Source organism: Sphaerodactylus townsendi, linkage group LG06 (assembly GCF_021028975.2).
Source record: "Sphaerodactylus townsendi isolate TG3544 linkage group LG06, MPM_Stown_v2.3, whole genome shotgun sequence".
Classification (NCBI taxonomy): Eukaryota; Metazoa; Chordata; class Lepidosauria; order Squamata; family Sphaerodactylidae; genus Sphaerodactylus; species Sphaerodactylus townsendi.
The window spans coordinates 51,697,152-51,713,075 of record NC_059430.1 but is presented as its reverse complement, the minus strand read 5'-3'; the positions used below and the strand labels follow the sequence as shown (position 1 = coordinate 51,713,075).

General features: G+C 39.1%; 1 protein-coding gene across 1 annotated transcript in view; it reads left to right on the top strand.

The window, feature by feature from the left end:
- The window catches only part of LRRIQ1 (leucine rich repeats and IQ motif containing 1), a 120,392-nt gene that overhangs the window by 74,774 nt on the left and 29,694 nt on the right, over positions 1-15,924 (top strand). Inside the window, exon 23 of the mRNA XM_048501554.1 lies at positions 13,731-13,832. Coding sequence (XP_048357511.1) covers positions 13,731-13,832 — 102 coding nt within the window. The remainder of the gene's footprint in view (positions 1-13,730; positions 13,833-15,924) is intronic.

Below are 15,924 nucleotides of genomic sequence, written 5' to 3'. Positions count from 1 at the left end.
AGTCTAAAACAGTGCATATAACTTCAGTGATTCTGATGGCCTCCCACCCTGTTCTATCACAACATTCTGAAAACATATATCTGGTGTCCAGCTGAATTTTTCACATATGAACAACTTGGTGGCCCACATATCAATTGTAATTAATGGAACCCATTAGAGTGTATCATCTTTTCTCCATATGTTGTCTGTTTTACATTACTGATGATTAATCCAGACATTAGTTGTGATTGGTTAATGCATATCAAAGTCATTTGTCCTTTTTTCATTGTCTGTGAAAGGCTTGAGGCTGTTCCTATGGTGACAAGGAGTTTTCTTCTTCTCTAGATTTAAAATGTGTTCATTTCCAAACTGATTGAGAATGTAAGCAAAGTAAACCTGAAGTGCTAGTGTAACATTACAGTTGGGAACAGCAGCTATGAGCTGGAAGTTATTCCTTCAAATTTCACTCCTGCTTGAAATTCATTATAGGATGAAGTTTTTGCCTTTAGCCTTACTGACCTTTCCCTACTTTATTGTTCTCATAGTGTACATTTTTTTAAAAATTTATATACCTCCCAACTGCAGTCAGGCTTGGAGTGGCTTACACCTTATAAAATCACATATTGATACATCTTTCTTCAGAAGTGCAGTACAAATAGAGCCAATTGAATATTTAGAATGCAGTGGTCCATTCTACTCCCAGTTTGGCCATTCCATTTGGTGACATGCATAAATCAGACATATATCCCAGTGTGCTGGGGTTTTTGCCTTGATTTGGAGTGGGGAGAACATTGTGTGTCTGTAGAATCCATATGGCAGGGAGAAAGCCCTATTGTGATCCGTAAGCTTTTTCTCCCATTAGGATTATCTGGTTTGTCATGGGTTGGTGTCTATAAGCATCTTGTCTGAGCCACAATTCGTCTTTACAGATCAGACAAAGGGCCCCATTCTGACCACTGGCAGGGCTTCTTTCTCCCTATGAATTCTCCAGTGTCTAAGAAATCTTCCTGACAGAAGAACCTTGTTAAGAGGAAGTCAGATTTGTACAAAGTCTTAGGGGATTTATTATAGCTAGGGGACAAATGCTGATTAGAATTAAAGGATATGCACAAGGTATTATATGTGTACATGGAAACACCTTCCCAGTAAAGAGGTAGTGAAGAAACTGAGGTTATCAACTGCAGTGTTCATTATCACCCTATCAATTAATAATTAAGAACTATGGCTTCCACTAAGGAAATGATCCTAAGCTGGGGTTGTAATACATAATGTATATACTGATCTGATGTATATAACATACTTTAAATGCCTAGGAAAAGTACTAAAAGTACTAAAGAAATTATTAAGTATTTGTGTGTATACTTTAAAAACATTTTTAAAGCAATAGAAGTAAGTTACAGGCAGTATAAGTCCATTGTGTAAAAAACACATGGAAGTAAGCCCCACTGAATAAAATTTGACTTACTTCTGCTTAGAATTGTTATATGAAAGATGGCATATCCTTAAAACGTATTTCAGCTAAAAACAGCCTTAGTAGAGAGCAATTTTGGTTTGACTGACAACTTGTTTCTTGTGTAAGATCCAAGCATCTTCTCCATACAATGTCTATAGTCCTTTCACAGGTGTCTAGTCATGCCAAATACCCACTGAAATCAATGGGACATATCATTAATTGAGCGTTTACTTCCCTTTTTCTGTGCAACAGTACCCAAAATGTACTTCCTACACAGATGCTTAGGGAAATAAGGAGTCCTATGAAGACTCTGTTTTCTTCTTTCATTGCAAGCCTTGTGAGACCCAAAGATAAATCTGAAGCTGTGTGAGACCTTGGGCAATACAAGGCCAATCTCTCATGTTCAAAAAGCTTGAAGGTTCCTGCCTTTTTCCCATCATCCTGGAATCTTCCCAGTGAGATATGTCATGTGAACAACCCCTCTTCAGCTACAAGCGCACACAAGACCATTCTGTGTGAAAATTGGAATACATTCCACTTGTATACCATTAAGTAGTATGATAATGGAAATGACAATTTTATCATAATAAAAGAATCTCCAGTTTCACGCTTGTTCACCTTTATAGGAAAAATACAGTAATGTTCATCACAGCTGGTAACTAAAAATGTGCGCAGCAAAAAATGTTGGTTTAACTTTTGATTTGGGTTTTATGCAGTGCATACTTTTCAGTATACTGGGCTTCCAAGGGAGGTAGTTTTCATATTTATTTCTTGGTTTGTTTATTAAACTTCTAGACTGCTCTCCATTATCATGACAGACTCAGATCAGTTTGCAACATTCATTTTAAAATAAAATAAACATAACAGTTTTTGGCGTCCTAAAATAAACCTGGCAAAATGATGGGACAATCAATTGAAGAAGATACCAATGTATCTCAGACCCATCCAAAGGGGGGTCAAATCTGCTGGTGGGAGTGGCGCATAGCATGCAGCCTCCATCCCCTCCCTGGCACCAGCATCCCTATGCTCCCACCACTGCCAGCATAGCGGGAGTGTGGTCGGGGGCGCTCTCCCAGCTATTGCCCATGGTGCACTGGTGGCTTGGGCTTAAGACTTATGCCACTGAAAAGGTGGTGTAAGTCCATTAAGCCCAATGGGAGCTTCCTGGCAGCAAGGAGGCTTTTTTGCCTTTCAACCCTCCCCACGTCACTGGAAAGCCTCCATGGGAGTGGCGAGCTGACACAGCTGTAGCACCACAGTCAGGTGCCCAGCCCACTCAATGGAGCTGCCTGCTACTTTAATTTTTAAAAAAGGAAGGGGAATGGAATTACTTTCAGGTACCATTAGAGGAGTTTAGAATTGCAGAATCTAAAAAGCATCCCTTGTAGAAAAATCTGTCCTGAAATTAAAAATAATCTCCATGTCCTTTAAATTTTTTAACGAAAAAGAAAAAGGAAGGCATGAGTTACTCACTTTGCAGGGCCACATGATAGCCTTCTCTGTGCTGATGTAGTTGAGCCCACCCTGGCATTGAAATCCAGGAAATGGCTGCCTGGCTGGCATGTGGGCTGCTGCAAATCATATCTTGCCAGGACTTTGCAAGTGTTTAGAACTGAATCCTTTACCCATCATATAATTGTACATTCTGATGTAAAAAACAAAAAAACAGCCTTCAAGAGTAATCAGGGAAAGATGTTGATTATTTGAATGCTTTGAATTCCACCCCCTTACTGATGCTATTTCAGTTTGTCAAGGGAAGGAGGAGGAGGAGGAGGAGGAGGAGGACCACCATTATGCCACTTAACCATTATACCACTGCTGTCACTATTAGAGCATATTAATGTTGCCACCAAAGAGAATTGTACTAGCAGTTTCTGTACACTGCATTTCTGCAAATCTTTCCTAAGGCTGTTACTGCGCTTTGTAGGCGCTCTGTAGACAGGTAGTGCATCAGCTGAACCCCAGCACTTTGCACAACTGCGCTTTGCAAACGGCACTCTTTTTTCCCCAGAGTAGACATCACGGGTATTCAGCGCCAGGATTGGCCAGTGTGGGCTGCCATTTTGGGGGGGTGGGTGGGCTCTGTGGCACCAATTCCTAGCGGGCGCTTTACACAATGCCGACTACAGAGCATGGTTATTGAAAAGACAAGCTCGGTGAGCAATTTTCGAATAAACCATTGTGGGCCTGCTGGAGCATTGCCACATCACTGCAGCATCATTTCTGCAGCGACAGCCATGCACACTCCTCGCCTATAACGCTGTTTTTACCTTCCTTTTATTGGCTTTTTTGGCCTGTGCAGAAATGGCCATAATGGGGAAAGGTTTTTGTAAACAGAACTATCACCATGATATCATTGACCAGTACTTTCTCTGAGAGACTGTTACTGCCCACTTTTCTGCTTACCATTTAAGATAGCCAGTCATATTCCTGTACTCACTCTGTACATGAAAAAATGAACTCTCTCAAAAATTGGGACCCATGCTCCTTTTTGTCTGGAAGTTGGCAAGGAGAAGCCTTGTAAAATACTCCCATGAAAATTCTAATTGGATATGGGAAGAGTTTCAGCTGAAAATGTATTTCACAATGAAACCGATAGAAATTAAGAATAAAGAAAATAAACCCAAATAAAAAGAGGATTAAATAACAAAATTAATTAAAATGTCAATATGCACCCCTAAAATCCACATGGTTTCTTTCTCTTTGTCACAGTTCCACACTGTGGAAGTGATGGAAATGCTTTAACAGAAAAGCAATAATGCCGTTCTGGTACTTTGTAAAGCGCCATCCCCTTCTGCACTATCCTGTTTATACCTTGGGTCCATGCTCAGAACCACACAAACAGGAGACGTTAGATGGTGACCTGTGCAGCTACCCTGTTGGGAGTACTCTTTTCCTGCCTGCATAGTCTGGAGGAGTACAGCAGTCTGAGTGCAGTTAGATGGAAGAGCATAGCTGCGGCAGGTTCTGCGTCTATTGGGAGTTGCTAAAAAAAGCTGCTGCCTTCAATCAGTGGGGGCAGACATTTATTCCTGGAGAATAAATGTGACATTGAGGAGGAGTTCTGATATTTGGATGTGCTGGAACTGGAAGTGTCCTCATTTCCTTGCCCCGTCCAGCAAATTTGTTATCCAGATAACCTAACAACACACAATGAGCAGCACCATGCAAAACAAACAGCAAAAAAAATCGCCATGGTAATCATATATTCAGAATCTGTTCAGAAAGGGCAGGAAAAATGAGATCAGGTAGAAGAAGGGAAGCTGATTGAGAACACTTTGAAGCTTGGCAGAGAATTTGGGCTGGATTCTGTCTGAAACACATTGGCATTTTTTCTGACTTTTGCTCTGTAAAGCATCTCTTCAGGTGGGGGAGGGGGGAATTTACTGATTGCTGCCATGGAGTAATAGTCCAGTCCCTATGCTGAACACAGACTTCAGCTCAGACTTACAAGAAGGCTGCCCCAGGCCACTCATAGATCTGCATTCTTTAACTGAGGCCATTTTTGTCAGCATCTGAAAGCTCACATGAAGGGAAATTAGTTTTTGGCTAGTACCCAAGGCTTGTGGCTTTTTATCATAAGACTGGGTTTGGGGTTAGCTTTCCGTATATGCTGTACTGCAGACAGCCAGTGTCTGCATGTTGGCCCTGTGCTGTCAGGTAGCGTCTCAGAAGGCTGTTCTACTTTAATCCATTACAGTTATGAATGTTTGCTCAAGCAGTTAAGTAAGATGTGGCCACAGTTTAACCATACCAAATGTGTGCTGTGATTTATTCATCTACTGTGTTCACACCAACTACTTTTCTCTAGTGGAAGATAATAGGAAAAGCATGGGCAAGATATCAGAATGCTTTGCAGCCAAGTTGAACTGGCAAAACATCAACATATTCCCAAGTATGAAGAATGCATAGTCTAATGAAACTATATCCCATAATACAACTTCCCAAGTGTGACTGTTAACCTAAAATTGCAGAATGAGTTTAACCTTAACTTGGCAGTCATGAATCATGATTTCAAATTTTCTTTCATTTTTGTGATTTTGATTGTTAGTTTCCTAAATCCCTCAGTGGGTTTTTTTCCTGATTTCTCAAAATTAATTAAAGCTTCGTTGAAGCCAGAGGAGTAGCGCCATGAAGTGGTAACACATTGCCAAGGGCAGTCTTATAAGAGTGTTTATCATTCAGATGATAACCGTGCACATTGTCTAGTGATTAAGCACCTGCTTCAAGTAGAAATGGTCCTTGAGAACATAAAAAAGACCCTGCTGGATCAGACCAGAGTCCATCTAGTCCAGCACTCTGCTACTCGCAGTGGCCCACCAGATGCCTTTGGGAGCTCACATGCAGGATGTGAAAGCAATGGCCTGCTGCTGCTGCTGCTGCTGCTGCTGCTGCTGCTGCTGCTGCTGCTGCTCCCGAGCACCTGGTCTGCTAAGGCATTTGCAATCTCAGGTCAAGGAGGATCAAGATTGGTAGCCATAGATCGACTTCACCATAAATCTGTCCATATCAAGGATTGGAATAACTTACCAGGTGGGTTCTTGATGGGCTCCTGTCCTAGAAGGCTACTGGCAGCCAGAAGTAAACCAAGCTCAGTGCTCCTTGCAGTATTGGAAACTACATATTTTACTCAATTTGAGCCCAGAATCATTTATGTTATTTAAAAGCTTTTTAAACATGTTTATATAAGAATATTTAACAATACAGTCAGAACATGTAGACATAAAAACAACAAACACAAACATTTTTATTCACAGGAAGAAGACAGCAATAGAGGGAGACAGAAGAAGCTCCATGGATAGGGAGTTTTAGTGCCATGACCAAAAGTCATTTTCTCAGGTTGTCAGCTATCTAGCTTTAGAGCAACCAAAGCAGGGCTTCCAAAGATGGTCAGAGCCTGTAGGTAGGTTCATATGGGAGAAGGTAGCCCTTGAGCCCTATGGGGTTTTAAAGGTCAGTAACAGCACCTGGAATTGGATCCAGAAGCAAATTGAAAGCTCGTATAGGTAAAAACGACTGGAATGATATGGTTCCTATCATCTATTCCAACTTCCAGACAGTCTTCAGCGGCAGCCCCATATTGCAGTAATCTAATCTAAATGTAACCAGAGCATGCACCACAGTGGCAAGATTTTTCCCACCCAGAAAGAACCTCAGCTGGCTCACCAGCTAGAGCTGATGAAAGGCACACTAACCACCATTGCCACCTGTTTATCCAACAGGAGGACAGTCCCAATCCAAGCCTGGCAAATTCTGCAACACTGCTGTCACCACAAGGGCCATTTGTGTACTGCAGACTGGCTGTCTGCAGTACAGCATACATAGCATTTACTTGTTGCAGCACTGCCCAAAGCATCCCTGCTTCAATCCCTTGTATAGTCCGGATCTCTGTTTGGCAGGTTTGGAAAGGTGATTAAGAAAGGTTTTTCAGTTAAAATGGAAAATGTGGGCTAGATAGACCAATAGTTTATATAATTATGATGCAATTTCTTAATAGGCTTTTAATCCTGATGGTGATGGTCAAGAAATGTACCTTGATGAATACCAAAAAAGTTTGACAGAACAGTCTGCATCTTGTGCTAAAAAGAGTGGTTGGCAACTTGTTGATTATTGAGGGTTGATTGCATATGGATCATCCTTAGCCATACAACTGCTGCTCATTTGTATATTGTATGTAATTGATCTAAGTGGCCAAGCTTCTACACCTTCCTTCCATTTGAGCAGCGCTGTTCTTCTTTGCAGAGGTAGACTACAGTTACAGAGAATGCTTCTTTGGTGCTGAAACATTTTTATCATGTAAGATGTTGATGTTACATGAGTTGAAAGCACCTAGTACTGGAGCAGTGTACTCTGCAAAGGGAGATGCTCTGACACAGAAGAAAGGTATGTGTGTGAACTGAATGTTATCAAGTTGTTTACAACTTCTGGAGACCCTATGGCTTCCAAATTTCCTATCCTTAATAGCTCTGCTCAGGCCTTGAAAATTGAGGAAAGCACCAGGATCTCAACTATTAATCATATTCTGAACTTTAATTCTCAAGTCTGAAAAGAATTCTAGGTCAGGTCTTGAAAAATCTGGATAAATGAAGATTGCAAAGGAAGCATAATGAATTTGGTATTCTTTTATATGTTCTATATGTTTTAGACATTTTTCATTCTTGTCACCACAGTATCAAGCTGGTCTCTGTGATTGTGAAATTTATGAACTCTTTTTGACAAAATTAGGATGTTGAAGAGATTGAAGTCTTAGAACCTTCACACAGCACACATGATGCAAGGACTAGTTCACACCAATAGTGATTATTTTTGTTCTTAATTTTATTTTATAAAAATACAATTATATTTTGCAGATGAAATTCAATTTTAAAATTTCAGCGATCAACATAAACTAGAATTACTAACTTTTTAATTTTGTAACCATAACACTTGTTGAAACATGTAGTATTGTGAACTTCCAGTACAGAATATGGCACTAGGTGACTGTGCTTGGCTTTGCTGTAGCTTTGCCAGGAACTGAAACTCAAGGGTACAGTTCTGAAGAGAGCTGAAACAATCTCCTCAAGGCAGGATCGCATGGTGGTCCACTGGAGTTGAGAATTGCCCTTTTTTCCAACTTAAACTACTGACCACCCCCCTCAGAAGAAAACATCTAAGCTGTGTATTCCTTATGGATGGAATGAAGATATAAGGAGATTGAAAGAGGAGTCCATATTTTGCTGCTGATACGCTGACAAAAATCAGGAGATCTTATTAAGAGATATTGAATGATGAGCAAATGCAGAATGTAGAAAAAAGTTTAAATAAAGCTATATTAAAAGATATTCACGGAGGAGAAGGCATCAAAGTGAAACAGCTGTTTTAAGGCAAAAAATACAGATCTTACTCCCCTCTCAGTTGGCATGTTGCCAAAAAACTGGAAAAGAAACAATCTTAGAAATACATCATCAGCCAGAGAGAGAGGAATTTGATCCCTGCACTAAACTACTGAAAACTTTGGGATACTGTAGAAACAGTGACATCTAGTGGGCAATGGCATCTACTGGAAAGGTTTTGGTGTCCCTTGTAATAGACAAAATGGCCATGAATCTTAAGAGCATATTTGCCAGAATGCTAAGTCTTGGGCCATACAAAGTCTCTGAAAGACTCCATTAATGACAATTTTGCCAAGATGATGTCTGAACTCATAAAGGATGTAAAAGAAATGAAAGCTGAATTCCCAGAAATAGCACAAATAGAAGAAAAGGTTGAAAGACCATTGAGGAAGTAAAAACTTTAAGACAAGATGTGGACTCTGTACAATTAGAGGGTAAAAACATGATTTAACCATTCTTTGACTGGAATATCAAATCAAAGAGAAGGCCTTGAGACTTGGAAAAATACCAGAGGATTCAAACACATCAAAAGAGGAGTTGAACAAGAAAATTCTTCAGTTCTGGCCAGGCATTTGAAGATCAAAGAAGAAATTGTGTCAAAGATTGAAAAAATACATATAGTTGCATCAAAAAATCCAGAAGTGAAAGGACTGTGTAGAGACATTGCTATTTATTCCACTCCAAAGAAATGGCAGATCAGATTCTGGAAACACATAGAAAATCAGCAATAATCAATCAATACCAATAACACCTTTATTAGGCATGTCATATGTAGACATTACATTTCAACCATAAGGTTCAAATACTGGAATATTAGAATATCCAATAAAACTAAATAGAATTTTAAAAATACAAAGCTTATAAAAATATACTACTACATTCTTTATATAATTAAATTAGACTAGTTAAAATCAGATCAATTAGAAAGCTGTCCTCTTTCATTTACTTCAGCTAAAAAAGTGGCAACTTTGTTAGTTATCTCAGGAGAATGATCATTCAGTAGATAGAATACTACATGGACCATAGACAATCCGTTTTTTCCTTTGAGAAGTGGAGGTAAATGGATGTTACGTGGAATAGAATGAAGTTGACAATCCAGAAGAATGTGCTGGATTGATTCCACTGAATTTACAGAACATGAACAGCGCCTCTGTAAAACTGGAGTGCCTTGAAATATTCCTGCCATGACTTTAGAGAGAAAAGCATTAACCCTGGCAAGCATGAAAGCTCTACAATGTGAAAGGTTATCAAGATTATAAAAGTATTGTGCCATCTTATGATGGGTAACTAATTTCAGAGACCCAGGAGAGCATATGGGTGTCTGTAAGGGAAAGAGTATTTGATATTCGAAATCAAAAATCCTTTGTTTTAGCTGTCTGAATATATAGTCATCATTTGAGGATTCAAAGAATTAGAAAAGTTTAGTGATTTAATTTTGGTTTGCAAATTTGATAGTCAAGAAGTACTGAGTGGATCATTTTTAAAGAGCAATGAAAGAGAGTTAGCATTTACTCTAAAGAAAATTTTCAGCCAAAACCTAAAAAAGATGAGCCAAGCTTTAGATTCCACAAAATGTTGGCCCAATTCAACATACATGACCATATTAGGGACACGCTTTGGAACTCCCTGTATTTTCCTTAAACAGGTGGCCTGTATCCTCTTGATATCTTGATGAGGGAGATTCTTTTAAGAGTCTTACAGAAAAGGAAATAGTATGCATATTTGGTGAAAACTTTAGGAAGAAACCAGAGAAGAATTTTATAGCTTAGATGGGAAGGAGTTTTCTTCACTTACAAGGGACAACACCAAAGAATTACTTCAATAACAAGTGCCAAAGAGATCTTCAAGAAAAAATTTTTAAAGGCCTTAAATAGAAATGTTTATTATTAGAGATTAATGATAAATAAAGTTGCCATGGTAAATTTTGATATAAGGTTAAGAGAAGGGGGATAAGGGAAGGAAGGGAGAAGTTATATTAAAATATTTTGCCTATGAGTAACAAGGTTAGGAGAATAAAATGCCTTTTTTGTTTCAAATTGCCTCAGATTGTAAGTTGATATGTTAGAAAAGGTTAAAGAAAAAAGAGGAACCTATGTTGGGCTTGAGGTTTAAATAAACAATGAAAAATGTTATGGATAAGATTGAAAGCCGGGTATGGGCAGAAAGTCAGTTATATTTAGTCTATGTTGTTTATGTAGTACAAACCTTTGTTGTGTGAGTAGAATAGGGTGGTTGGATCACCTTTGTTTTTTTTTCCCCTCCTATGTTAGGCCGTTTCCGCACAGCCACGTAAATGACGCCGATGCATCCCCCGACCATGCACATGGGCCGGTCCTGGTATATGGAGGGGAAGATGGCGCGAGCTCGGCGCTGAGGCTGGGCGCCGTCTCACAGCTGTAAACACCTTACCTATTGTCCCCTCCTCGAGCTCTTCCAGCGCATCGCCCAGGCCAGGGAACACGCCCCACTGCCCTGCGCGATAGCTCTGGAGTCACAGGGCAGGGGGCATGTCCCCTGGCCTGGGCAATGCGCCGGCAGGTCGGAGGGACGGTAAGGCTCGGGGCCTTCCAGCCACTGTTTTTGGAAACGGTGGCTTCGCGCCACTCGGGAGTTGCGAGGCCGCTGCTGCTGTGATGCAGCAGTGGCAGCCATGCGAACCCCTCCCCAGGGACGCTTCTTTAGCGTCCCTGGGGCGCTGTATTCCTACCGTGTGAAAACAGCCCCAGTTTTGTTGTAGTTTTTAAAAAAACCCAATAAAATGCTATCACTATCAGCGATGATTTCTTTATACTAAAATCCTGTTCCTGTTTTTTAGAGCAAAGTCCCAGTGATCTAAATGGTATTATTAAAAGACCAAATTACTGTGATTAGGATTCAGGCTTAAATTTTTTGGTTAATATATATTTACAAGTGGAGAGACTACAAGGACTTGCTGGGAGAATCTTATTTTCATCCCCCCCCCCCACACACACACACACACACTATTTCTCTTTCACATCCCTGAAAACTCCCGTAGCCTCTCCTCTTTTCTGCATCCTTCTGTATTTGTTTCTTATGTGCTCACCTACCTTTTATCAGTCCCCCTATCTTAAGTTTTCCCTCTTTCTCTCTCCTTGATAGTCACCACTGAGAAAACTATGGTTCAGTTGGTGCAGTGCAGACCACAAAACAATTCTCAATGGTGGGAAACACACAAGGTGGGGAATGGTCAAGGACTTCCAGGAAGCAACTCACTTCCCCAGAAAACCCCTGTACACACTTACCTTTTTCCTTCCTCCTTGCAACTACCATATCTTCATCATATCCTCACCTTTTACTGTTTTCTTATAATCCACCAACCAACCTATCTTTTATCTGTCTCCCATTTTCAGTGACATTTATTATTTTGTTACTTCATTTACATTCCACCCTTCTTCATAATTAAGTCCCAAAGCACCCTACATCTCTCTCCATACCCGCATTTAATCCTCATAAACAACCCTGTGATGTAGGTTAGGCTGAGAGAGAGTGACTGTTCCAAAGTGGTCCAGTGAGTTTTCATAGCAGAGTAGTGATTCAGACCTGGGTATTCCAGGTCAGACATGCTAAGTGCTACACCAAACTGGCTTTCATAGGATGGCTGCTGTTAAACAACAGCAGGCAGTCAGATCTGCATGAGTAAAAAAAAAAAGGCTGTGTGACATCAAATTGCCTGGTGGTTGCTGCTAGGCTGAGGCCCAGTGAGCCCTCCCTCAAAGTCCAAAACAGCCATGTGAAGATCTTTTTCTTAAATCAAGGCTTGATGACAGTAATATTGTTGTAATTGTCCAGCAACCCACACAATGGCTGCTAGAGAAACTAGAGAAATTGCTTTTATTGAGCTGGGGGGGAGCTTTTTAAGGATTTCAAATTTTTCTGAAAATTGGGCTTCATGGAAAGAACTGTCTTGTCTTTCCATAGCTCCAGTCTCTGGATCTTAAGTGTCCACAGTTTTGCCATGTTCAGAATTAGCGACATTAATTTTTACCTTCCTATATTTAATATTGCCCTCACAAGAATACCCCAGGTTAGCCAGAACTTGTCAGATCTCAGAAGCTAAGCAAGGTCAGCCCTGGGTAGTACTTGGATGGGAGACTAACAAGGAAGTCCAGAGTTGTTATGCTAAGACAGGCAATGGCACACCACTTCTGAGTGACTCTTGCCTTGAAAACTTGTGGAATCACCATAAGTTGGCTGCAGCATGACAGCACTTTCTACTACCACTGTATTCAATAAACCATCTAAAATGTACCTGTGAATCACATAAAATTGAAGGCATAATTCACAGATATGTAAATACTATTGCACCAATTTCAGTTAAACACAGTTTCCTGAAGGCACTGATCTGTTGAGAAAGAATCACTTGATTGGTCCCACCTGTGTGATTGCACATACCTTCATACCTTCCCCAGCACCTTAGGACTGCACCAAGGGTAATTTTGGTTTCTCTATGTCTCTGTGTGAGAACATGAGGAAAAGAAAGAAGGGGCTTAATATGCTTAAGTGAATGTCCATCTTGGGCCTTATCAAAGGGACCTGGTGAAATAGCAGTAAGCTACTTTGTTCAAAAGGACCTCTCACTTCCTCATAAGTATCTGATATGGATTGTTCATTTGGAAGCACTGAGCTATGGGAGGAGAAAATAGAATTAGTATGTGGGGTGCTGTGTGGTTTCCGGGCTGTATGGCCGTGTTCTAGCAGCATTCTCTCCTGACGTTTCGCCTGCATCTGTGGCTGGCATCTTCAGAGGATCTGAACATACTAAGAATTAGTATGTTCTTACTGATAATTGTCCTCTATACACTACACACATAATATACACATCTAGTTGTAGAATTTGGGTAATAGTTGGCTTCTGTAGCACTCTTCTGTATGTGAAAGGAGAATGCGGAATAGCAATCATGTACTTCCATGGGCAGATTGCCATTTTTTGATTTGTCTGATACCTGCTTTATACACTGCATATTATTCTTAAAAGCTTTTTAGTTGATTTCAAGGAAGGACCTGCAGCTTTCATTCTCAGACAGCCCCACAATGTTCAATACATTGGTTCAGTTAGAGATTTTGTATCCTGTTTTGGGGAGGGGAGGGGGGTCTGCATCTGTAGGAAATTCATTTTCCAATTAGAAGAATCAAGTATTATTTAAATGGACAGATTTTAATTGTCATTTTCCCTGACGTTGGTTAGTAGCCAACAGAATAAGGTTTTAAATGTATCATTTAAATCAAAGTGCTTTTTCAAATAATTTAACTCTTTCATGTTAGAAATAGTATATTTTCCTTGCTAATGCAAAATCTACAGAAGATATTCTGTTTCTTTTAATAAGTGGCTAAAAGGCGAATGCTTCTTTTAAGGAATGAATGAGCAAGATCTGACCTTTTGATTTTAACTTGTTCTTGTCGTCTAGACCCAGCTGTGCGCCTGGCGTTGTTCAAAAACAATGAAAATAAACATCCCCCTGTGAAACCACCAAAGAAGGCACAGACAGGAAAAACTAGTTACTTTGAAGGTATGCACAAAAATTGTGTTGTACATTTATCTTTCTGCTGAGATTTTCCAAAATTACGGAAATCATTCAGAGGTATGGATCACTTCCTGAAAATACTTAATTTGTATTTGCAGCCGAAGAACTTACATGCCATCATCCATCTATTGATATCTATGACACCCCCTTCTCTCTCTCTCTCTCTCTCTCTCTCTCTCTATCTATCTATCTATCTATCTATCTATCTATATATATATATATATGTATATATATATATATATATATAATATATATATATATATTTAGTGTTCAGGTGGAAAATGGAAGCCTCATAATCTTTCAGAGTTCGCCAAGTAATATTTCTGAGAAGATATATCCATTCAAAAAGATTTCCTTTTATTTCTTTAAAGTTGGAAATGGAAGGATTTTAACATCAGCATCAAGCACACACATGTTATCTGTTAAAAGAGTTGCTGATTTTGAAAGGAGATGCCCTCGGAAGTGAAACAATTAGAACTTTTTAAAAAAAGTTTTGTTAAACTGGAACATATCACAGTAGTGAAAAACTGTAAGGAATAAAACAACTAAATATGTTACAAGTTGCTGTGCTATTCTTGACATTGATAGAGTGTTATCAGTGTTAAAAGGAATAATACACTATAGAAGGAGAAAGACACTACACAATGAGTACAAAATATATCTGGTAGCTATATATACAAGGCATTTGATATCAGTAGCTAATGTGTGGTGACTGATGTGTGGTTAAAATTAATCTCACACATTGTTTATATTCCATATTTGGGGGGTTTGTTTAAATAGTCTAATAAGAGATATAGTGTGTCTTCAGGAGGAAATAAAATTATAAATATTACCAAAAGTAAAAAAAATGGATTAAAGTAAAAATTAACATTAACTGAGATCAATAGTATGCCAGATAAGTATTCTGAGTTAACATCAGTCAAGCTCCTCTTTTAATGTTGAATATCCACAGTTTATAGAATACAGACGCTTTGTGCAAAAAAACTTCTGTTTATAAGATTACATTTTACTTTCCATTCAAAGAAGTTTGCAACTGATAAACTATAAAAGCTCCATTCTTCATTCTTAATTATTTTTCCACATATTCATACTATCACCTATGAATTTTCAGATTCCATAGGTGATCGTGTCTGTTCAAAATCAGGACATAATGAATTCATTGTCCTTGCTTCTGTAAAGTGGTGTTTTTTCACTGGTTTCTTTCTATTGGCTTGGGGCCACATTAGAGCTGTATTTTAGCCATTAATAATGTATATAAACAATATTCTGTGGATTTTTTTTTCAAAAACAAGACTGTGGTATAACAAAAAATGAGAGGGAGGCACCTGAAACAGTCAGATCTTGGAGCTTAAGCAAGATGTTTAGGGAAGACTTCTAAGGAAGTCTCTGCAAAGGAAGGCCATGGCAAATCAGCTCTGCTTCTCTCTTGCCTTGAAAGCCCCATGCTGGGATCATCATAAGTAGTCTGATGGCACTTTACACACACACATGACTACAAACTGTTTTACTGTGTTTATTAATACAAGAGAGCAAAGATGTGGTCCATGACTCTAATTTCCACCTGGTCTTTAAGTGTAAGCAGAAAGCTGAACAAGGGAATCCGTGCATCCACATTGGTATAATACTTTTTTTTTAAAGAATCTATTTGAAATCCTTTTTTGTGGTATAAATTCTTGCCATTACCATTTTTGGCACATTGTTAGAAGGTTTGGTCCAACATAAACTGGTGCTTGTAGTAAGCAAGTAGGGTAAAAGTGAAGTGCATTTTTCTTCCATGCTTTTAAAGATCAGGCTGCATTCCCATAATTGTTTTGGAAAACATATCTTAAGTTTGTACCATGAGACATCCACTTATTTCTCTCATTACAGTCAAACACTTGTATTCTAGATCAAATAGCTTATTTTTTCTTTAGAAGAAGAAAACTGTTATTTAAATGAAGCATGATACAGGTTATAGCTGTTAAATTCTTATTTCTAGAAGTAAATGCCCAGTTACATGGAATGATTGGCTTCATATAGTTCACTTCATATAGTTCGTATTTTCATTCTCTTTGGTTGTTTGTATGAAAATATTCAG